The sequence below is a fragment of the Oreochromis niloticus genome, linkage group LG3 (genome assembly GCF_001858045.2).
Source record: "Oreochromis niloticus isolate F11D_XX linkage group LG3, O_niloticus_UMD_NMBU, whole genome shotgun sequence".
Taxonomy (NCBI): Eukaryota; Metazoa; Chordata; class Actinopteri; order Cichliformes; family Cichlidae; genus Oreochromis; species Oreochromis niloticus.
The window spans coordinates 15,821,602-15,843,751 of record NC_031967.2 but is presented as its reverse complement, the minus strand read 5'-3'; the positions used below and the strand labels follow the sequence as shown (position 1 = coordinate 15,843,751).

At 41.1% G+C, this 22,150-nt stretch overlaps 3 protein-coding genes across 4 annotated transcripts; 1 reads left to right on the top strand and 2 right to left on the bottom strand.

The window, feature by feature from the left end:
* Window positions 1–2,265: 2,265 nt before the first annotated feature.
* Window positions 2,266–11,046, top strand: LOC100699078 (eukaryotic translation initiation factor 5A-1). Of its 2 annotated transcripts, none has more exons than XM_005463835.4 (6): window positions 2,266–2,693; window positions 4,007–4,176; window positions 4,658–4,762; window positions 7,107–7,238; window positions 7,348–7,420; window positions 10,266–11,046. In XM_005463835.4, exons 2-5 carry the CDS (start codon window positions 4,009–4,011, stop codon window positions 7,408–7,410), a joined length of 468 nt encoding a protein of 155 aa, XP_005463892.1. In that variant the 5' UTR covers window positions 2,266–2,693; window positions 4,007–4,008; the 3' UTR covers window positions 7,411–7,420; window positions 10,266–11,046. The 2 variants fall into 2 exon arrangements, with proteins under 2 accessions (XP_005463892.1, XP_003458752.1); XM_003458704.5 differs by having other exon boundaries at window positions 2,268–2,693; window positions 4,004–4,176.
* A 5-nt stretch (window positions 11,047–11,051) lies between these two features.
* Window positions 11,052–17,111, bottom strand: gps2 (G protein pathway suppressor 2). The gene is made up of 11 exons (XM_005463837.4): window positions 16,924–17,111; window positions 16,405–16,522; window positions 14,609–14,718; window positions 14,399–14,511; window positions 14,236–14,315; window positions 14,074–14,153; window positions 13,800–13,971; window positions 12,458–12,535; window positions 12,290–12,366; window positions 12,011–12,106; window positions 11,052–11,821 (listed from the first exon to the last, which is right to left on the bottom strand). The coding sequence occupies exons 2-11, from the start codon at window positions 16,496–16,498 to the stop codon at window positions 11,729–11,731; spliced, it is 993 nt and encodes a 330-aa protein (XP_005463894.1). The 5' UTR covers window positions 16,499–16,522; window positions 16,924–17,111; the 3' UTR covers window positions 11,052–11,728.
* Window positions 17,112–18,067: 956 nt separating this feature from the next.
* gabarapa (GABA(A) receptor-associated protein a) lies at window positions 18,068–20,936 on the bottom strand. Its single transcript, XM_013266473.3, has 4 exons — window positions 20,679–20,936; window positions 19,275–19,353; window positions 19,056–19,174; window positions 18,068–18,908 (listed from the first exon to the last, which is right to left on the bottom strand). Exons 1-4 carry the CDS (start codon window positions 20,766–20,768, stop codon window positions 18,828–18,830), a joined length of 369 nt encoding a protein of 122 aa, XP_013121927.1. The 5' UTR covers window positions 20,769–20,936; the 3' UTR covers window positions 18,068–18,827.
* Window positions 20,937–22,150: the final 1,214 nt, after the last annotated feature.

The following is a 22,150-nucleotide window of genomic DNA, read 5'->3' as shown; positions in this document are numbered from 1 at the left end:
TTCTTTGTATTTTGGCTAGACAAATGGGAAATAGTTGGAGTGATTTATTGAAACGCATACAAACATACAGGATAATACAGCACATATAAGTAGGGGAGACCGGGGATAGTTGTAACGTGGGTCAGTTGTAACACTTCCAATTTCTCCAATCAGGGCTAAGTTTCAAATGATGTGATTCATCCTGTGCATGCCCAATTCATTTCTGCTATTACATGTGAAAAATCAGCACATTTTGTCAAACACAGACAATTTAACACGAGAAAAAGTAATTTGTATGCCAAAAAGTAGGTTTTTCTACTTTATTTCAATTTCTAATAGCATTATCTGCTTTGCAGTTAAACTCATCAAACCTAAATTATGTTATTTGTATGTCTATGGGGATATATTCTGTGTAGGTCTTTAGTGCTAATGTTTTAGCCATTGGCTGTAATGTTTGCTAGGTCATGGCTATAGGAGTCTGGGTCAGTTGTAACAGCAACAGTCTGGGTCAGTTGTAACAATAATGCAGATGTTACAACTTACCACACTATTACTTTAACTTATATTAAACAAGTTGGGGCAACGACATCAGCAGAGAGAGGTTCACTGGTCGCCTTTGTATATGCGGTTAATGCCATTGGCAACACAACCACTGTTTGTGTTCCCACACATACATTATGCAGACCACTGTGTCAGAGATGGACCAGTAGGAAGTATTGGTAGTGGAAATAAATCAGGATGGGTGCAAGAAACAGATTTCCTCATCTTTCTGAAGCACTTTGCAAACCACACCAAGGTAAGCCATGATAAAAAGTAATGGAATTGCGATGCTGGTGCACAACTACATTTTTTCAGCTTCATTGTTATGTTCAAAAGTTGGTGCAAGAGTTGTAGGTTATAATGCCCACTGAGCCAATGAGGCCAAACTCAAGGAAGACCAACCAAAATTAATGAAATATTCAGTTGCAGAAAATTCCATAATTTGTCTTTTTTGGGGGGTTGGAATATGTTCAAAAGCTAGATTTCTGCATTCTGTCACACACACATAGCTACACAAATGGCTCTAAGTGCATTCAGGTGTTGCATAAAAAGGATTACATGTAAATGTTTTGTCAGTACCCTTATTTCATTGTGTTACATTTCACCCCATGATATGTTACAACTAACCCAGACTATGGGGTTAATTGTAACATTTCACTCTTTGTGTTTGAGACCATACCATGCAATGGGTAATTGTGCTGCAGAGAAAATAGCTGCACTATTTAATAGCAGAGACATGTAAATACTTTGCATTACATTTTGAATCCACTACCTTAAAAGAGCTCCAATTTACAGACAGAAATGTCAAAAATGTTACAACTATCCCCGGTCTCCCCTACTCTCATTTTTGGTAGACAGTTTTTTTCAGCCCATTTCTTCTTTTGTCCTCCACTTGTTCATTTTCCTCCATTTTTTTAAGAACACACCGATTTTGTGGAGCTAAAAAGAAATTCTGTTTTTGTTACAGGCTGCTTGTAACAAAGTCCCCAAAGATACAATCTTTGCTAAGTTGTCTGTTAGGTGCCTTTTAATGCCTGGATGATTCATAGGTCAGTGTGAAGTGGCTTGAAAAACAACAACAAAAACACTCCTCTGAAAATGAATTAAAAAGCACCCAATGACCAAAGAGAAAAGACCTTCAGAGAGTCGGGAGAACTTTAGCTCAAGACCACATTTAAGGTATGTTCAAAGAGTGTGGTTCAGTGGAAGCAAAATATAAAGAAATGAGGGGTGGCTTTAGACTTTTGCACAGTACTGCATATCAGACAGTACATTTACAGTTAGCCCACAATAGATCTCTAACAGATCTAGTTTTGAAGTGTAGCCTGACTTATTTTATTATTATTATTATTATTATTATTATTATTATTATTATTATTATTATTATATTTTTCCTATCAAGAAGGCTTGCTCATGCAGTGATGTGAAATATCAGTGTATTGCCATAAATACTGTAGACATTGCATTGAATGTGCTACACTGTAGCTACACTGCAGTATACACTCTATTCTAAACTGCATGTAACTAATTAACCACTGCTAGCTAACGTTACTGGATAACGAGCTCTCACTTTGCCCTCTCTCCATCTGCAAACATTAGAATCACATAAAAATAAAAATAAAAACTTCAGGCTGTATTTTATTTTTAAAAACCCTGGAAAAACGGTCACAACTGCGCAATAAAGACGCAATAACATGGATGGGGATTTTATTTTGATAGTGCCAAAGGGAAGCGGGCAGTTTAGACTTCTTTTTATCCCCATGCCCTGACAGTGGTGGGGAGCTGGATGAGGGAAGAGACGGAGAAGGTGGAGTGCAGGGTACAGCCAGTACATACATAGCGGGGTGTAGGGCTCTGATTCTTTTTGGGCCAGGCGGCTGAGTTTAGCGGCGGTGTACCTCTTTACGAGGTAAACTGCTCTCTGGGACAGGACAGGTGTGCTAAAAGACCCGGAATGAAAGCGGAATAAAGGAGGTAGCGAATAGCTTTTTGTTTGTTTGTTTGGAGGAAAAAAAAGAGAGACAGTGGGGGACTTCGCAAACGAGCCACCAAGGAGGAAACAGGCTCCGGGCCAGACGACCCGTTAGCACGGACACTGAGAGGCAAAAGAGGAGGAGGAATAAGGGGAGAAAGGCTGATAAGTGACACAGGAGAGGAGACCCATTATCACTAGGGTGAGTTCCTAATCAAAACATCCAATAGACGGGGCGTGTTTGCGCCTGAGCAGATCAGTTATCCTGTGCACATGTCCGTCCGAAGCCCTGTTATGATATAGTCCCTTTAACCCCAACCTCGGGCTGCCAGCAGCAGCCTAATTACCCAAAGCTGCAACACGCCCTCCGCTAACCCATCACATCCTGCAACAGTCTGGTTACACTGACGCTTTCCTCCCTTTTTCTTGTTTGGAGGGGAAAAGAGCGAAAGATAGCCGTTTCCCCGTTATCATTATAATTTATTTTGCTCTTCAAATCCTAAAAAAAGCCACTGCTGAAATTGTCAACCAGAGCAGACTCTGCCACCGCCTCTGTGAACTCTCACAGTCAGCGCACAAACTTGGCTAAAAACTCGCAGGCATCGTCTCCTCAGACTGCTGCTGCCCGCCGTAGCCATGGCGAGTATTAGCTTAGTCATTACTGTGAGGTACAGGCACAGCATTCAGTCAAATTTCCACGTCTGTGGGCGTGTGGGCTCCCAGCGCCACTGTAATGCAGAAGCTCTCCTTAATGGTGCGGAGGGTTTAAGGGTCTTAAAATGCGGTCTGTCCGCCTTCATCTGGAGGGCCTCGGCCAGAGTGCAGCTGCCAGTGCGCATGGATACGGGGGGGTACAGCGACGTTGCAGCCGACGGGCCGTGGCACGTCCTGTGAGCTCTAGGCCGCAGTCGGCTGCACACTGCGGAGTGAGCACACAGACTTTTACCACCCGGGGTGTGACTTACCGAAACATTTTTTTATTTTGCTTCACAACAAGCGGGTTTAATAAGTCACCCCACGGAGACGCCTCTTTGATTTACTTATGGATTTCAAATGCGAGAGGAGTAGTTTTAGACATTTGTACGCACAGAAAGATTTCCCAAAGTTAAAATGTTCGGATTCGTGAGCTAAACGTAAGAAATTGTGCGTAAATGATCAGTATTTCTTTATTCAGGTTTGGATCATAGGCATTTTGCACTTTGGGTCAACTTCCGTTGTCTAAATGCGCTATAGGCTCAAATAAAATAGACATGACAGTCAGCACAAAAAGATTCAGGCATTATTCATAATCATGTTTGAAGTAACACTACAGACAGAAACAAACTATTGATCCTGTCATCCTAGTATCGATCTGATACCGATACCAGCATCGCTACTTGGACCAATCCGCCTACTTCTAGCTGTTAGTGTTGGTAGGACTGGTTAAGCTGGTAAAGATTAAAAGTGGATTCATTTTTAGCTGAAATGCTAATTATATACACCTCCTTACTCTCCTTTTCTTGGCCTCTGCAGCAGGCATGGCAGATGCAGAGCTGGATTTCCAGACTGGTGATGCTGGGGCATCCGCCACCTACCCCATGCAGTGCTCTGCCCTGCGCAAAAACGGCTTTGTTGTCCTGAAAGGCCGACCCTGCAAGATTGTCGAGATGTCCACCTCCAAGACTGGCAAGCACGGCCACGCCAAGGTCGGTAAATTCCTGATGTACAGAATTACACAGGGGATTCTCATGCCAGGACATATCTATCTGCAAAATAAGAATAATGACTGTAATAAAACAGGTCTTCTCCAATGTGGACGCAGTATAAATGCAGTGCAGTTCTGAAATCATTTTCATTGGAGCTTCAGCTGAGGGAGAATTAGCGATGAGAGTCGGTGAGTTAGCGCTGGGCTGGTCATCCGTTCATCTCTGAAATAGACACGAGGTCACGATCACTAATATTAATGCATATGAACTCACGCTTTCAGCCTGTTCAAAAACATTGTGCCTCATCAGGGTTGTAGCTTTCAGCTCTTCAAGTACTTGGAAAATTACATGTACTAAACTTGGAAATATTATTTATAGCAAATCATGGCTTTTAGAGGATAGCAGGTAGCTGAAGTGCTCTCTTTGCACGCCCATTAGAAAGGACATTGTTCACCCTCTGTGTGTGTGTTTGTGTGCGCAGGTGCACTTGGTTGGCATCGACATATTCTCTGGTAAGAAGTATGAAGATATTTGTCCCTCCACTCACAACATGGACGTCCCCAACATCAAGAGAATGGATTACCAGGTGAGGCACAGATGCTGCGGCTCCCATGCTGGTAGGAGTAATTCTGCAGCTCCCACAATGAAGCCGCTCAAAGCGACGTCTTTGATAAGACGTCTCTGTCACGCTGTGTTAATGTTCGTGTGACATTAGAAATCGAGCCTTTCCTTCTCCTCGCCTCTGTGAAAGCTTTGATTTGATCATTAGGAATGCGTTATTTGTCATTACCGGGAAATCAACATCCCCGCCTTTGACAGCACAGCAATAACCACAAATATGTGTGTCGCTGTTTAATAAGCACAAGATTTTCTGATACAATTTTTCCGATTGCTCGAGGACAGTCGGCAGTTAGGTAGCAATTGGGGGGGGAAGATTTGCAAGACGTGGACGCGGGGAAGGAAAGAGGAGATGCTGCCGTTAATGACGTCTTTTAATATCCTGTTAATCTTTCATGAGCACACGGAAGGAAAACAGCACCCCACGGCTTTGTTACGCAGCCGCGCATTTGAAAGCATCAACGCACCGCATGGATATGTCAAAGAGAGAAGAGGCCGAATTTGCTGTAGTTGGTTCAGTTTCAGGGTGCCGGTGTTGTGCATGCTGGCTCACTGATACTGTCGTGACCTCCCGGTGTCTAAAAATAGAACCAGGCCATCAATAATGTTAGCAGTAACACTTTTGCTTTACCTGCTGTGACAAGCCAAAGTGTGGACTGGGGGAAAAGACCCAGTTTAGATTAGGTGACTTTGAAATCCCCCGAAAATTAAAACCCGTTAAGCTCATTTCCACAAAAACATTTTCACTCTGGGATTCTGCTGTAGTAGCTTTGCATGACTGAGAGTTTACATCGATCCCTTTTTATCTTATACTCTCCTACGGTGTCCTTTTAGTTTAATTTAAAAAATCTTCTTTTCCGATTGGCTGTGACTGGCAAACAGAAGGTTTGAAAAGCATGTGATCCAGTAGCTCACATGGATTACTTGTCCATATACTGACCTCCTTACTTAAACTTTGGCCGTGTTTAATCTGGGTATCCACCTACAACAGAGAAAGTTTTCCCAGTACTCCCTGAAGTGCACCCTGCGAATCAATAGCTTGTAGAAACAGCTTTTACCAGGAGTAACAAGTAATCATTGTCTGTATGATTTTATTAGTCTTTCAGATCACTGCAGAGGAATTTTCTCTTCTATAAAACATTACCTCACTTCTTTCAGATTTATTAGCCTCCAACAGCATTTCAGTCAAGTTTCGGTGTGAACTTTGACCTTAGTTATTTTCTTTTTCACTCATTCTGTTGTAGATTTAAACGCTTATGATCATTGTTCTGCAGTATGACCCAGGTTAGCTTTAGCTGTCAGACAGATGTCCTGAGACGACTGTGGTTTTGTGTTAACACACACCTAAATGGTCTAGATCTGCAAAGTTTGAAAACGTCTGCTTTTATAGAAGTTCTCAAACTTGCTGATGATCAGTTAATCAAGTGCATTTCATTATCAGCATCTGATGCTTGTTACCCTCTTAATTCCTTATGGAAGCAGTAAGAGTGCAGTGACGTTTGCGCTGGGCCACATAGTCCTGTGAAAACTTTATTTTCCAACAATGCACTGACTGATGTCTTGTATGCACTATGGAGCTATTTAGCATCTTTCAGCATCTTGTTTTGGTTCTGCAGCAGCAGCTTTACAGTTTCGGCTCAGTCTCTCAGCTCCCATCAGCATTATTTTCAGGTATAAGCGCTAAAAAGGAGCCATTTCTACATACCCAATGCTCAGGCTGGGCAGTTAATCAAGCTCTGGTTTGTTTAGTTCATTTATTTGTTCTGTGTTATTATATCGTGATCAAAAAGACATTTGAGTTATTATTTTAGATATTCAGTATCAATGAAAATGTTGCTGTAATCCAGCAGCCGTGCTCAGCACCAGGTGAAGATGAATACAGGGGAGCATATATCAGAGTCAGGTGTTTCTCTCTGGAGTCAAAGGAGAGGAAAAAGAAGATACTGTAAAAGAAAAATAACCATTTGTCATGTTCTAATGATTCTTCAAATGTAGACTTAAACCCTCTTTTTTACCTCAAACCGATCACATACAGATGGAAACTAGGTTACATCATATTTGTGCAGAGACCAGAAAGGGTATTGAGTGCTGCCGCTGTTGATCAGATATGCTGGATTAAAACATGTTGTGTGCAGCAGTATACTCAAGCTCACAAACTGACAACAAAACTACAGTTAATTAATTAAGGAACAGAAAGATGAACATGATAAAGCCTGCATGTATCACAGCTCGCTGTGATTAAAGCTCCTAATTCATTTAGAGTCTTTTGACTCTTTTTTTTCACTGTTTTTTTTGCTGTTGCCCTCTCTCAGCTGATCGGGATCCAGGATGGCTACCTGTCTCTGCTCCAGGACAGTGGAGAGGTGAGAGAGGACCTGAAGATCCCAGAGGGAGACCTGGGAAAGGAGATAGAGAGCAAGCATGAAGCCGGAGAGGAGATCCTGGTGAGCACGGTTGCCTTTTTCTCCCGCGCCTGATACCGGACAGCTTCCACGGCTGCCTCGTTGCGAATTTAAATGATCGCACTTTACATAAGAACTTCTGCTCTTTCAGATCACCGTCCTAAATGCAATGGATGAAGAAGCTGCGATTGGCATCAAAGCTTTGGGGAAATAAGCCCGTGCAGGTAAATGCAGAGCTGCAGCTGTGGCAGCACGCAGCTGTTCTCTACCCGCAACCGCCGCCCTGACCCCAGCCTGCCTGAAGACAAGTGTGTGTGCGCTTATGAGTGTGTCTCATGTAAAATTATGTATGCGCGTGAGTTCGGTCATTACACCACGAACCACCAGCATGCTCCATGCCAGTGCGATGTGTGTGTGAAGCCATGTACAGATGTTGTACGTCAGTGGAGCAAGGGGAAGGCAACTCTGGACATCAAGATCCGAGGCTGAGGCCTTTGCTATTATTAAAAATAAATAAACAAGACCTTATTTACAATTATTTACAATTACAAATATGCACTATACTGGAAATATCCATGTTTTTAAATATGAATGCGTGTTTTTCTCTATATACTTGTTTGGACTGGATATATTAGTGATGTCACTTGACAAAATGTAACAAATTCTGCAAATTTTTTTTTAAATTTAATACTGTATGAGGTGGTGGTTACAGAGCAGGGTGACCTGGTGGATTTGCCTACCCCTTTAAAGAAACAGTTTCACCCCAAATCCAATATGTGTTTCCACCGGTAGTGCTGTTTATGAATCTAGGCTGTTTAAGCGTGAGTTGGCTGGTTTTGGAGATATCGTACAGTGGAACTAAATGCCCCTCTGCTTGCTGTAAAGCACTAAAAAATAGAAATTTAAAAAGTCAGCAGAATCCATGACAGTGTGTTACGTCCCCTAACACACATCATTGAAGGAAAGAAAGAAAAAGAATAGAAAAATGTTATTACCTTTCTGTGAGCAGTTTCATGTAGGAACTATTTTGTTTCTCTGGAACTACAACCGTGCTGTGCAGAAGGACATGTGGCTGTACCTGAGGTGAGAGGCTCGAACTAGGGGCACCTTGTAAACACTGATCCTCCCGCCTTGGCTTAGCTGTCAGAAGTAGCCCACTGCTAGCTAGTCATAGCAAGCTGTTGAGCTACTGGATACTGTTGATTGACATATATCCTGGTAGTAAATACCTTACGTTACCTAGGCAACTGGAGCTTGGTAACTCTATAAAGCAATGCACGACTGGCAGATTTGTTCCTGTGTTGATGCAGTTATTAATAATTGGCTAATTAGCTATCTGCATTCTTTCTTTCCTTGTCAACATTTTGGTGTTTCTTAATATTTAGTCTTGGATGAAAAATAGTTATCCGCCCACTAGACATACTTCTTAGTTCTTCTTAGACTTTATAACAAGAAAAAGTTAGGTCGACAATGTTTCATATTATCCTTTTGTCAAGGAAAACAAAACATTCCCAACTGAGAGACCGATCAGAACAACAAGAAATAGGACACACACTGAGGATAAATTGAACTCCTGATCTCTCACTCGGTGGTTGATTTATTTTCCTACTGAGCTAACAGATAAAACAATGAGGCAATTACATCACAGGGTTTTTAATGCTAACACTGGGGGAGCACAAAAGCGGTGCTCGTAACTACAGGCCAACTGATTTATTGATAATATGGTGATATGCTGGTATTTTATCAGCCATTGTTAGTTATTTTGCTATCAGTAAAAGTAAAAGTAAAAAAGAGATGGGAGAAACACTCTACAACCATGTTGCGGATGTTGATATTGCAAAGTGTGTCCAGCAGAGGGCACTGTTGAACTCGCAAACAGTATGCTGCATACTGCAAGCAGCTGATTCGAGCAGTTTGGACAAAGCGTAAGCAAGACAGTAAACTTAAAAATAAAAACTACGTTGATAAACTAAAAACAATAAACCACAACATGTTTCGTGTGTGTGAAATAAAAAAAATTGGTCGATATATTGAAATATCGGATTTTTAAGACACCAAGTATCAGTATCAGTTTTAACAGTCCAGCTAAGCGAAGTTCACCTGCAACAAACAAGACAGAATGTACTTGTAGAGAAATGTAATTAAAATAAAATAAATAATAATTATCTGTGTGCGTGGAGTAGACTTTGTGTAGCGGTGTCTACACGGCCACCTTGTAGCCAAAACAAAGCAGACACTAAGCTGCTTCGCTGCAGTAATATGATCTGCATTCTTGCTTTGAATTAAGGGAACTCCATTCTTCGTGGAAACATCAACATGTTGCCGTCACACCGTGATCAGGTTTGACTGCAAACACAGCATGCTTCGTGGGTCGCAGTGTTCAAATTGGAACCTCAGAAAATAGTCCGTGCATTAAACTGCTCACATCGAGGCTTGTTGACTTTTTTTACGCATAGCCAGGTCATAATTTCTGTTCAGATACTTTACTGCTGGCTTATATAAATACATTATTTTGGCACTATGATCATTACATTCAGGTCATCTCTACAGCCAGGACTGGGCAACTCATGCCAGAACAATCTAGATGGATAAAAAACACCACAAACCCGAGGAAAACATATACAAGTTTGTCAAACTTGTGTTTCACGGTAACACTATTAAGAGCATGTGTATCATTCTTATGTAGAAATATAAATGAAAAGCTGAAAGTTAATATTGTAATATTTGATCAGTGTTTATCTTTTTCCTGTGGGTTACACTTTATTTTACAGCCTGTTACTTCCTGTGTTTCTTAAGAAGCAGCTCGCAGCCCTGTTGTAATTGTCGGGTCAAACCTGTTTTATGCACTTTCTTTCCTGTAATTCGCCTCCACACTGTGGGCTGTAGAATAAAGTCACTGTTTTTTGTGCAATGTTTCCTCTGCAGAGGCCAGTTAAACCATCTCATTAAAGTACATCTCTAAGGACATATATATATATATTTTTTTTTTTTCTTAAGCATCTTCCTTCCTGACTTCTCCTTTCCTCTTTCTTCTTATTCCTCCCTCCCTTTTTTCCAATTCTGTTTCAGGGGTAATCGAGATGCACTGGACCTGGGGAAAGGAGGGGATATTGCCTCGTCAGTTATTCTCCCTCTTTGTTTTTCATACTCTCTCCCTCTCACTGTTTTCTGTCCCTGCTTCGGGTTCAATTAGTTAATAAATAATTGGAAATGTCAAACAGTTAAAAAAAAACATACTCCATGTACATACACGTGTCCAGGCGTAGTGGTAGGTCTCACTAAAGATGGAGGTGGTGTATGTTTGAGTAGCTACTTCCCTTCTGGGGCGAGCTGTTAAAGTCATGACTATTATTATTATTTGTCCCCGATTTATAAAGGGCTTCAACTCCACACCTGCATTGTTCTGTTGAGGCTTGCTGAGCGTGTGCCATACAGGAGTAAATACATGCCTCGATTTTGTATTTCTGTATGTCACCATTTCAGCACCGGGGTCCTGAACAAGCCCCGCCCCCTCCTGCCGTTTTATCATCCTTAGTTTGGGTTTTTACCGACATGGCACACCGAGGTTCAGCGTGTTTTTGTCTAAAGGTTTAGAGAGACGCGTCAAAGAGAAACAAGAAACCAATCCTCTTCAAGGAGAAATTCTTTTTTCTGTTTTAAAGTCTGCTAGCCAAAACTCCATTTCACTTCACTGTTTGGAGTATTATTTGTCGTACTCTCAAACTGCGAGCAGTGATTCGGGAGGCGGACGAGTCGTGGCGGTTTGGTGTCCTTACTTTGTGTTCATACAGCCAGTCCAAACTGTGCAGAATGTCTTCTTGGCCAAAACAAATAAAGACGACACAAACTGTTGGCTGTTGCTTATTGTTTATTTAAGAACATTTAAGCAAAAGCTTAAAAAAATAGACCAGACCTAAACCTGATTGAAGCTGTGAGGGATGATGGGAAACACTTGAGACAGAAAATGGTTCTCTTACTTTCTGGTAACACATTGAAACAATCTTTTAGTTAATCTGGAGTATTTAGACTGTAGTAGTGTTCATCAATGTGTGTGTGTGAGAGAGAGAGATACAGAGCAAAAACATCAATTTAATCCAAATACTGTACAAGTTCTCCTCTACTTCCTGCTACTTGATAGTGAGCAAAGGTACTCCAGACACACTGGACACTCCCCTGGTGTCACTGAAGAACCGGCTCTGGACCGTGTAGTCTGGCTTTTATCAGTGTTACTAACAGTTAAACGCACATAAGCACCTCGGTGATGGCTTCACAGTGCAGGTAAAATAACAACATTAATTGAAGTAAAATATGAGTCTGAAGCTCAGAGCACATATGTTGAAGAGCTGCTTAGTAGCTTATTAACAACATTAAAACAAAGCTAAAAAAAAAACCAAACTATACAAAGAATAAAACAGATCATGTGGCATAATCCAGCCTACTTAAAAAAAAAAAAGAAAGCTATTTAAGCGCCAACAGGATCGCCAGAATCTTGAGTGAACTTCTGAAATCTGAGCACCGGTGAGTTTGATCATCTACTTGCCGTGGTGGTAAAACCTCTGCCCGCTTTGGCTGTGGGGCAGGAAGCTATGACGGGGAGCGCTCTGGGGAGAGCTCTGGAACGGAGCCTGGGGAAGGAAAGAGGAACCATGATCAGAAGAAAGACAAGAAGCAGAACATTAATGAACATAAACACTGTAGCAGCTCAGACTTTACTTATACTGAATATGTTTAGAAGAAAAACAAGTAATATACAAGTTACTTGGCCCCATAACACAGGATGAAAAACAAATGGTGTGTGTGTTTTGGGGGTTCACCTTTGCAGTAGGGATCTGGACCGCCATCGACGATGTGGGCAGCAGACCTGGGGCGGAAGGATGCATGGCTGGGGGGTGCATGGGCCTCAAACCACTCTGACATGACAGAAGGAAAACTGATCAGCTAATGGAACAACTTCTGTTATTTAGACGATCACATGTCACAGAGTTTATTTTTGTGTTTGGTCTAATATGAATAGAAACAGCAGGAAATAATCTAATATTCCAGCAACATCTGCTGTTTCTGCATCGCAGCATCTAAAGCTGAAATGGTCTTACTGCGTCAGTAAAGCCCGACTGTTGGTTAGCATGTTCCAGCTGCTTCTGCAGGGGTATTCCTGCTCCAGGGATGTATCCTGCAGAAGATGGTCAGGTTACTTTACAACTCTGAATTTTATGTAGATCGTGGAATTAGACATAGGTATAATTTACAGCAGTGAAACCCACCTTGCTGGGAGGTGAAGTGAACAGGGTAACCAGCCTGCTGGTGAGGGAGGTACTGCATTGCTTGAAATGCAGATGCGCCTGTGGGGAAAAAGGCAAAGTCATTACAATCAATACATCTCACTGTGATCTGATTGTTTTAATGATCAATCAGCGGGTTTCCGACATTACTGACGCCACACGGGAGCATCTGAATAGCATACCGCTGACTCCACGGTGCATCCACATTTGAAAAATGCAAGCTTAAAGAAAAATGACTTCGCACTCAGTGGGGGATTTTATTTTTCGGCTGAAATCAGGCTGCTTTGAACAAACGAAAGCTGTCGGCTGGACTGTCAGTTTAGAGCTTAGACTGTTTGAGCGGAGAGTTTCAAACTGTGCGAGAAATGATTTCATAGTTGATTTGTATAAACACGATGTACACGTCTATGTCAATCAAAATCAACTAAGACTGGTGGTACCTGTGGGCTGAGATGGGCTCAGCCTACTCAAACATGCATCTTGCTCAACAAAAGCATTTCTCTTTATGCCAATGAACACATATTAAAATACCAGCACTGTTTCTAACTTCTGATTGGTTGGACAGTCTTTCCTTTCTCTTCAAATTCAAACACCCACAGGGCTCTGAAGCAGGCCCAGAATGAAGCTTGATGACTCAGACTACACACAGACACACACATACATGATCTACTGCTTACCAGAGGTCACACACTCACACACATAATGTTCTCTGAACCATATATGGACTCAATTACATGTATTAGTTTAACTTTAGCTATATTTATGTGTATCATGCTTATTACTGTCAAGACTCTGATAAGGATATAGCCTTAAAACTACTAGAATGCCTTCCTTAACCTTTGAATAATGGCTATACCCTCCCTCTGGACTGCCCAACTATACTTCAACAAGCCCAGCCTGACACAGCAGCCTGCAACCGGCTCAGATTGTATTCTATGTCAGCTCCTGAAATCCAAGTAAAGATGGAGGAATCCCACACATGATGCTGATAATTCATTTCTTTGTGAGTTCACTGTGCCACTAGAGAACATTGTTTGAACATTAAAGGACAAAATGACCTCTTACACAATTACAACTAGTGTATAACACATTTGTGTTTGTGAACTGTGACGCACAAACAGCGTGGTACTGTGCTCTGCTGTTTTACACCTTCACCTAATGTGCATCTTATTTCACTCCCTCGTTTCCTGTTTCTTCCTGTCTTATACAGTTTTTTTTTATCGTGTATATGACTGGATGTAAGTCATGTCACTGTGACACATTACTCAAAATTTTACTGTACCACTGTACACATTGACAGCAAAGAAATCTTATCTCATCTTACCTCTGATCTGAGAGCTGCTTGCGAAACTGACTGGCACTGAGGGTCCGGGGGCGTAGCTGGAAGGATGCTGAGCCTGAGCCACTCCGTAGGGCTCATGGACCCCCTGACCTCCGCTGAACTGGCCATGCTCTGCGGAGCCTGAGCTGAAGCCAGGCGTCTGATAATGGCGTGCCTAAAAGAGGACAACGTGCACATGTAAACACTGTAAGAAGCATATTATATAGATCGTATTATATTTTATGAATTCTTTAAGTGGAACACTCCTTTTACTCACAGGGAGGACAGCAGCTGGGAACAGCTGTTTGCTCCTTTCTCCGAGCAGTGGGGCAGGTCTGCTGTGGCTGACTGGATTGCCTGAAGGAGAGAAAAGGAGAATGTCACTATATGAAAAATAATGACGACTCTGGCAAGGCGCAGAACCTGGAACTTTTCTCGCCTTGAATGCCGAGGAGGTGCTGTCCTGGGTGCATGGGCAGACTCTGCTGGTAGCTCGCTGATGTCAAAGTTGTAATATCACTAAAGAAGGAGACCAAAAAGATTAACCGACAATTAACAATCCTCTGACAAAACAACAAACTAAGTGAAGTACATATAGAAACCTCTGCTCTTTTCTTCGTCTTTTCTCCTCTTCGTGGAGAACTTTCTTGAGCTGTAAAAAGAGCTGATGTTTCTCTTCTTGTAGTCCCTGAAGTTTTTCCCCCATCTTCATCACCTGATGTTTATTTGAGGAAATCATGGTGTAAGAACACACAGACTTTGTTTTGTATAGAGCTGGGAGCACAGACTAGCTGAAATGTCACATTTCAAACCTGTTCTTTTGTTTCCTCCAAGGACATCCTCTCCTCTATCTCTTTTGTCCTCTTCCTCTCTTCCTCTTCCTTCATCTTCTGCTCCATCATTTTGTCCACCTCTTCCTCCTCTGAAAAAAAGTACATTTATTAAGGTGAGTATAATGTAGCTACTTTTTTTTGATTGCCTTTTAGATCTATGACCAAAGAACAGGTTGCAGGCAGACAGCTATAACATATACACTCACCAGCCACTTTTTTAGGTACATTTTGCTACTATAGGGTTGAACCCCTTTATTCCTTTAAAACTGTCTTAATTCTTCACTGGACATATTCAACGATGTGCTGTAAACATTCCTCAGAAATGATCCATGTTGACATGGCACATCACACAGCTGCTGCACATTCATGATGTGAATCTCTTGTTCCACCGCATCCCAAGGTGCTCTATTAAATTCAGATCTGGTGACTGTGGATGTAGTTTAACTACAGTGAACTCACTGTCATGTTCAAGAAACCAGTTTCAATTTGATTTGAGTTTTGAGACATGGTGTGCTATCCTGCTGGAAGCAGACGCACATGTTCATCAACAATACTAGGGCTGACGACTCTTAATTTGTCCTAAGAGGTCCACCGTGTTCCAAGAGAAAAATCACCATATCATTGCACCATTGATACAAAGCAGGATGGAATCATACTCTTATGCCGTTTACACCTAAAAGTGAGCCTACCATCTGAATATTGCAGTGGAAACTGACACTCATCAGACCGGCAAATGTTTTGTTTTGTTTTTTGTCAATCTTCTATTGCAAAATTTTGGTGAGCCTGTGCAAACTGTAGCTTCAGTTTCCTGTTCTTAGCTGATAGGAGCGGTGCCCTGTGCTGCTTTAACCCATCTGCTTCATGGTTTGACGTGTTGTGCATTCAGTGACACCTTGGTTGTAATATAGTTCGAGCAAAGTCATTTAAATCACATTTTTTCCTCATTCTGATGCTCAATTTGAACTTTAGTGGGTCGTCTTGACCATGTCGATATGGTAAATGCACTGGATGATTATGTATTTGTACCTAACAAACTAGCAGGTGAGTGTATTATTACATAGTAAATCACAATCATGGATGGATAAATGCAGAGAGGAATTTCCCCACGGGGATCAATAAAGTATACATTATTATTATAGATTATTTGAAGAATACACGCATAAACATAGGACTTTAATCTAGATGACGCAGACCTTAGTGAAATTTTCCAGAATTACAAAGAAAGAACAAGAAAAGTTAATTAATTTGTTTTATTGGCTAAATGCTAAAAACAATTTATACTCTGGAGCAGCGGTCCCCAACCCCCGGGCCTCGGACCGGTACCGGTCCGTGAGTCGTTCGGTACCGGGCCGCGAGAGTTGAGGTTCAGGTGTGAAATGTATGGTTTTCAGGGTTTTTATCGGTTTTCAGCGTTATTTTGTTATTGTTTTTATCGTTAACTCGGTTTTCCTGGGTCTTTTCACGTGTGTTATGAATAAATCTTCTTTTTTTCGGTACCGGCACTAGTTTTATTTTGTTGTATTCATCCGCGACACCTCATTGCCGGTCCGTGAAAATATTGTCGGGCATAAACCGGTCCGTGGCGCAAAAAAGGTTGGGGACCGCTGCTCTGGAGTATTACCTTTCCAAACACAGCTCAGCATCTTAACAGTGCTTGCTTATTTCTACAAGAATCCTTAAAGGTGTCAGATGTGACACCCTGTGACACACTAGGGCTAAACTACTTTTTAAAGCGCATACACACACACACACACACACACAAAATGAGAGAGCACCTTGTCTCTTGCGCTCTCTTTCCCTCATTATGTGTTTGTGGAGAGCTCTGGCCATCGCGTTGGACAGCTTGGGTCTCTCAAGCAGGGCGGGCATTGTGACAGGCAGTGGAGGGGCCAGCTGGTGTGGGTCAAAATGTCAGTAATGAATCGACAAGGTCAGATGAAATATTTAAAGTTCATTAAACTACATCAAAGTGTGCATCTACGCTCACCCAAACAGGTGTAACAACCACAGGCCTCGCTAGCTAGCCGATATCGGCCTAAGTTAGCACAGATAGCTGTACTTCCCAATACATGACAATATTTAGAGTATAATGCACCAACGGAAGGCATAGTAATTTAATATTACAAGTGATGTAGCTTACAAGTGTAAACCCCTGACAAAAATTATATATTTTAACTTAACCGGGAACAAACGTTAGCTAGCGAGGCTAGCTGCAGAGCACTTAACTGCGTTACGCATTTTATCCTACATGATCTGCTTTGAATTCTGTGCTGATAAAACTGTAAAAAGCTTACTTTTATTTCGTTGTGAGTCTTTTAATAAGAATCTAACCGTCTGGCGGTTTTCAGCTTGATAGACCTCGAGCGGTTAAAACAGATAAAAATCAAAACTTCTCCCACAAAACATAAACAGACGGAGCGATTTCCAGACCGGGGATGCTGTTGCATTTCCGGTTCAAAGAACGCGGTCACGCTTCGAAGTGCACTTTGGGAGTTGTAGTTTTGAAGTGCAATGCGGCGAATCTCACGTTGACGTCAGCAAAATGAAACTTCCAAGCAGTTTTGTGTATGTCGTGTTTTCTTTCCTTGATGCTTGATTTGACAGTTTTACAGTTCAAATATTTGATTTCCTATCAAGGGAATGACTTAGGAAACACCAAAGCTTCCTTGTGCCGAATGTGGGCTAACCACTTTGATTTCATTGGCAAAACATGAGTAATTTCCTCATTAATTACAACAGTAAATTACATGTTCCACTTGTCTTTTTTTCTTTTATACTTACATTACATACTACCTTCTTTGTTATTTGCTACTTACACAGAACTGTTCAACTATTAGAGCACTCAAAGCACTTTCTAACTGCAAGTCTCATTCACCCAAACACTTTTCTTTTCATGAATGTACTGAGGTCAAATTGGGTTTTAGTATCTTGGCTAAACATACTTTGACTTGTAGGCTAGAGAAGCCAGGGATCAAACTACCAACTCTCTGATTAGTAGAAAACCTGCTCTACCAACTGAGCCACATCAGAGCTTCCTTCCCGTTTTTTTTTTTGTATGTCCCTGTCCTACCAGTCTACTTTTGTAACGCCTTAAAGAAAGCAGGTGGAGGAAAGAATAGATGTTGGAGTCAAATGGCTTCCTTGCATATAACAAAAATTATAAACATACACGTGGACATGCATGACTTTGCGAGTCAGATTATCAGTGCAGCAACAGAAGCTGATATGATAAAACAACCCACGCAACCAGAAAAAAAAAACAAACTAAATCACAGGTTCATGTTTTTGTAACTTTTGTAACTCCCTTGAAGCGCACAGTGTCAAATTAACCAATGTAACGTTTCATTACATTGAAAGGCACAACTCACGTGGCTAAAAAAATAAAAGTGTAATTATTTGTTACTCTGTAGCAAAGGGACAAAAAAGACAAACAGCAGATAGTATTTCATCACATTTTATTATGTATGGTCATGAATAGAGAGAAAGAGCCAGTAACGCAGCTGTATACAGAGTTCAAATTGTAATTTTTTTTTTCTTACAAAAAAAAACAAACCCTTAAAAAAAAGAGAAGAAAAAAAATTGCACTCAGCTTTACACAACCCTTAGAAAGTAAGCCATCTAAAAATTAACAACAATAACAACAATAATCATTAGCAGTCAACATAATAGTCTTACCACTTAAAGCAGAGGATGATAATTTAGTCTGAATTCTATTATACTCCTTGCTAAGGTCCAATGCAGGGCAGCAAGCTAAATTCTCCTTAACATGCTTTAAATAAATTTTGCCACTTTAGTTTGTTTTTTCCTAGTGAAAGAGTTCTCTTTCCCTTTCATTTCTCAGCCTAAGCTCAAACTAACACAAATGGAAAAAAAAAGAAAAAAAAAAAAGGCCTATTTCTAGTATTATTTCATTAATCTCTCTCATTGTTTTTAAGTAAAGTACAATCGGTTTGACACTAGAAATTGAACTGGCCATGAGACCACTTAGTTACTGTTGAAAAGAAAAGTGGGAGACAAATACAATTCAGACTGCAGAGTAATAAAGACAGAATTGGATGCAAGAGGGGTAATGTATGGGTGGTGAAAGTGCATTTGACATATTCACTCTGGGAACTGTAGGCTGCTGAGCTGGATTTAATATTTAAATGAATGAATGGATGTGGAGGTCTCAGAAAGGTGGGTAGTGGTTGAAGTGGGATCAGATTTCCCTTTGGCTGTCCCCATACACACTCTCATCACTGTAGGCAATGTAGAGGAAAAAGTCCTCTTCATGATGCTCCTGATGGAAGGGGAAAAAAGAAAAAACATGTTAGCGCAATATCAATAATGTAGGGAGAGGCTAAAGAGGAACAACCAAAGGCAACATGCTGGTTAAGCCATAATGTGAGAGCATGTGAGTGAGCAGGAAGCTTAACAGGACTCTTGCCTGGTACAACAATCCCATGGTAGCTGAGGTGGGTGGAATGACGTTGTTTACAAAGAAGAAGAGCGCATCCTCAGCTCGCAAGTGGATTCTTTTCCGGATGAGGAAGTAAAACTGTCCCACTGATGAAAGAGACAATATGTAATAGTAGAAATTTCAGATGTGACATTGCCACTCTAAAATAGAAGTAAACAACTTTTTATGCTCCAAGGCAATGTTTACCCGTCAGGTCAGAGGGGACAAGGTACTTCTTCTTGTCCAGATCTCCTATTCTGGCTTTGGGTGCTTTCTCCACAATTACCTAAAAGGTTAGAAAAACAAAAGAAAAAAAAGAAAAGAAAGAAAAAAAAAAAAAAAAAAAACACAACAGGTGTACAACATGTTTTTATTAGAAAGGCTGCAAGTGTAGAGGGTGAAATATGGTGTTCGCTTCATTGTCTCGGAAAAGGGATCTGAGAGTGTACCAAACTGTCAGTCAAGCGAGGCCGAGCATATCGAACCCAGACGAAGTGTTTAATATAACACAGATTATATTTCGAAAAAGTATTTCAGTGTTGGAAAGAACCTGGTATATTTACACCCCGGCTATCAGACGTGCCGTTTAATTTTTGAACGCCTTCCTTACTAAACCTCTTTAAGTCTCTCTCCAGTCTAAAAATAGGACTGGTAAAATATCACTTGCCCACACGGTAAACACTGACTCCACAATTAATCAGCGTTTTTGCCCCCTCTTTTTTTAAATGAATCAGCACCTGATGTGACATTTTTTTGTCAGTACCATTTTATGATGGTGAATGAGAGTTTGAATTCAAATGATCAGACAAAACACGACATCTGTGAATGTCATCTGGGTCTTTGGGAAGTTGTTATGGACTGTTTTCACCATTTAGTAACCAAATAGGTATTCAATTAATAGAGAAAATAAGCAGTGGGTAATTGACTACGATAGTTAATTGTTTGTTGTAGCCACAGAACAAGTTTATGGTAAACGACGACTGAAGGACTGTAAAACGAAAGCTTAAAAGTGATCACGATTGAAAGGCAAGTGAATTTCGTCACACTTTACAGGAAAAACCCAAAATCCCCACATTAAATCAGCTGATAGTTGTGACACAAAGGGTCTCGATAGGCCAGACTAACTGGGGAAAGCCTTTATGATTTATCTCCAAGAAGCTGGGCGACGTAAACAACCCCGTTTTGTTGACAGCATCTATTTTAAGGCGCTCTACTGCGTTTCAACATCCAGCTACAGACCACTAAAAGAGTCTGTGCACACCTGCATGTCTTCACCGTAACCACCGTTACAGTCATAACCACCATTATCTGGCCACCAATGATGATTCACGGAAGAATAACACGGAGATCACCTGCTGGCCTGCTCAAAGCGGCCGAAATTCCTACTTAACCTCTGCCGTTGTTAGCTACCATGTGTGGCGGTTACAACGTGGCAGTAAACAAACTAAGCAATACATTGTGTGGGTAAAATCTCACTACAATATCACATTTAGATATTAAGCTTACATTAGTAATAAAAATAAAACAGTGAGCATAACGACATTAGCCTGACAGCAGTATAACAGCAAGGCAACATAGCTAGCTGTCAAGGAGCTAACGTTAGCTACTTACTGGCACCCTGTCCGGATACTTCTTTCTTATTTTCTCGCCTTCGGACCGCCTCTTCTCAAAGGGATGCTCTTCTTTGTACTGAAACTTCATCTTTAAAAGAGATGACAGACAACAAGTCGGTCACTCCGCGGTGGTACGGGTTGCTTAAGAAGTGACTCGAATCGCGGACACACAAACACAAACGATGCTAACTAGCCTTAGCCTCGCCACAGCTGTTTTCCTAGTGCGACTGCAGCGGAGGGATACAATAACAAGATGACGTAGAGGAAAGGGTAGTTCGCAGGGGCGTACCTCACCTTGTTTTAAACCCTGTTAACGTCGACTGTGTGATGATAATCGACGCGTATTCAAGAAAAAAATAATAACAATCTTGAAATAAACAGTATACGAAGGGCTTACGAATCAACGTTGCCTTTCTTTCTTTTTCTTTTCTTTTACGTGGAACTATTTTATGTTTTATCAGCCGCTGCGCATAAAGACGCTGGGCAGGGCACTGAGGAGGGATCTGTCCTTGTCATATGACCGAGGCCCAGCAGTCTGTGGTTGGGGGGGAGAAACTGAAAAACATGCGACATTTCATTGTGCTACGGGTTTCGCTGATGCACGGTGATAAACCCTGAACCAAACACGTTTATCACATTTCTGCAGCATGTTGGATTATTTTATGTAAGCATAAGTTACTGCGTATTTAATGGTGAACACAGTGCCTACTAAGTTTCCTCTAATTACTCGGGGTTTACGACTCATTACACCATAACAGACGAAAGCAGCAAATAATCAGGAGTTTTATCATTTATGCAAATTGTTGCTAAATGCTGTTTTTAGGATAACTTTATGTGTAACTATGGGAATTTACTGGGTTATTTTATTCATAAGTTTATATATTAAAAAAGAGTTTAATTTTTAAGTTTTGACATGAACACATTTGGTAAACAAACTGTGCCTCCAAAGCTGCCACTCATACATCCTGAAACACTCAGGAAAAGTTACTCACCTGCCTATTGCGCATATGACCCACAGGTCTGTGAGTCACATCCATGTGACATCCTTTTGGTTCAAAACCTCATGATCTTCCTTTTGTGCACAGTGATGAGACAGATTGCATATATCTAAAAATTACAACACATATTTCTGTTAAAGTGAAACAACCCTCTCCTGCTTCAGACCAGAACGTTGGCTGATAATTTTAATATTGTCTCTTGTTTTCTTTATTGGTTATACATTTTTTTGGTTGTATTTTTTCCCCCTTTGTGTTCTAGATTTCAGTCTCATGGCTCTTTCACAGCAGGAACTTTAAGAATTAAAGTGTATACTCAGCTGATGACAAACACTGACTGATCTACATTAAACATGATATTCTTTTTTTTTTTTTTGCCTCTCCCACTCGGCACTGTAGCAATTAGAATGATTGTCTGAAGGCCAAGAAAAATGCCTAACGGATTTATTTTTCCAAGTGGATCATTATGGCTTTG

Coding starts and splice junctions, on each gene's coding strand:
- gabarapa (XM_013266473.3), bottom strand. CDS start 20,768: ATGAAGTTTCAGTACAAAGAAGAGCATCCCTTTGAGAAGAGGCGGTCC. Junction 19,354..20,678: donor AGTATCCGGACAGGGTGCCA/GTAAGTAGCTAA, acceptor CTAACCTTTTAG/GTAATTGTGGAGAAAGCACC. Junction 18,909..19,055: donor CCATGGGATTGTTGTACCAG/GCAAGAGTCCTG, acceptor CCCTTCCATCAG/GAGCATCATGAAGAGGACTT.
- LOC100699078 (XM_005463835.4), top strand. CDS start 4,009: ATGGCAGATGCAGAGCTGGATTTCCAGACTGGTGATGCTGGGGCATCC. Junction 4,763..7,106: donor TCAAGAGAATGGATTACCAG/GTGAGGCACAGA, acceptor GCCCTCTCTCAG/CTGATCGGGATCCAGGATGG. Junction 7,239..7,347: donor AAGCCGGAGAGGAGATCCTG/GTGAGCACGGTT, acceptor CTGCTCTTTCAG/ATCACCGTCCTAAATGCAAT.
- gps2 (XM_005463837.4), bottom strand. CDS start 16,498: ATGCCCGCCCTGCTTGAGAGACCCAAGCTGTCCAACGCGATGGCCAGA. Junction 14,719..16,404: donor AAGAGAGCGCAAGAGACAAG/GTGCTCTCTCAT, acceptor ACTTTTTTTCAG/AGGAGGAAGAGGTGGACAAA. Junction 13,972..14,073: donor TCCCAGCTGCTGTCCTCCCT/GTGAGTAAAAGG, acceptor GTCCTCTTTTAG/GCACGCCATTATCAGACGCC.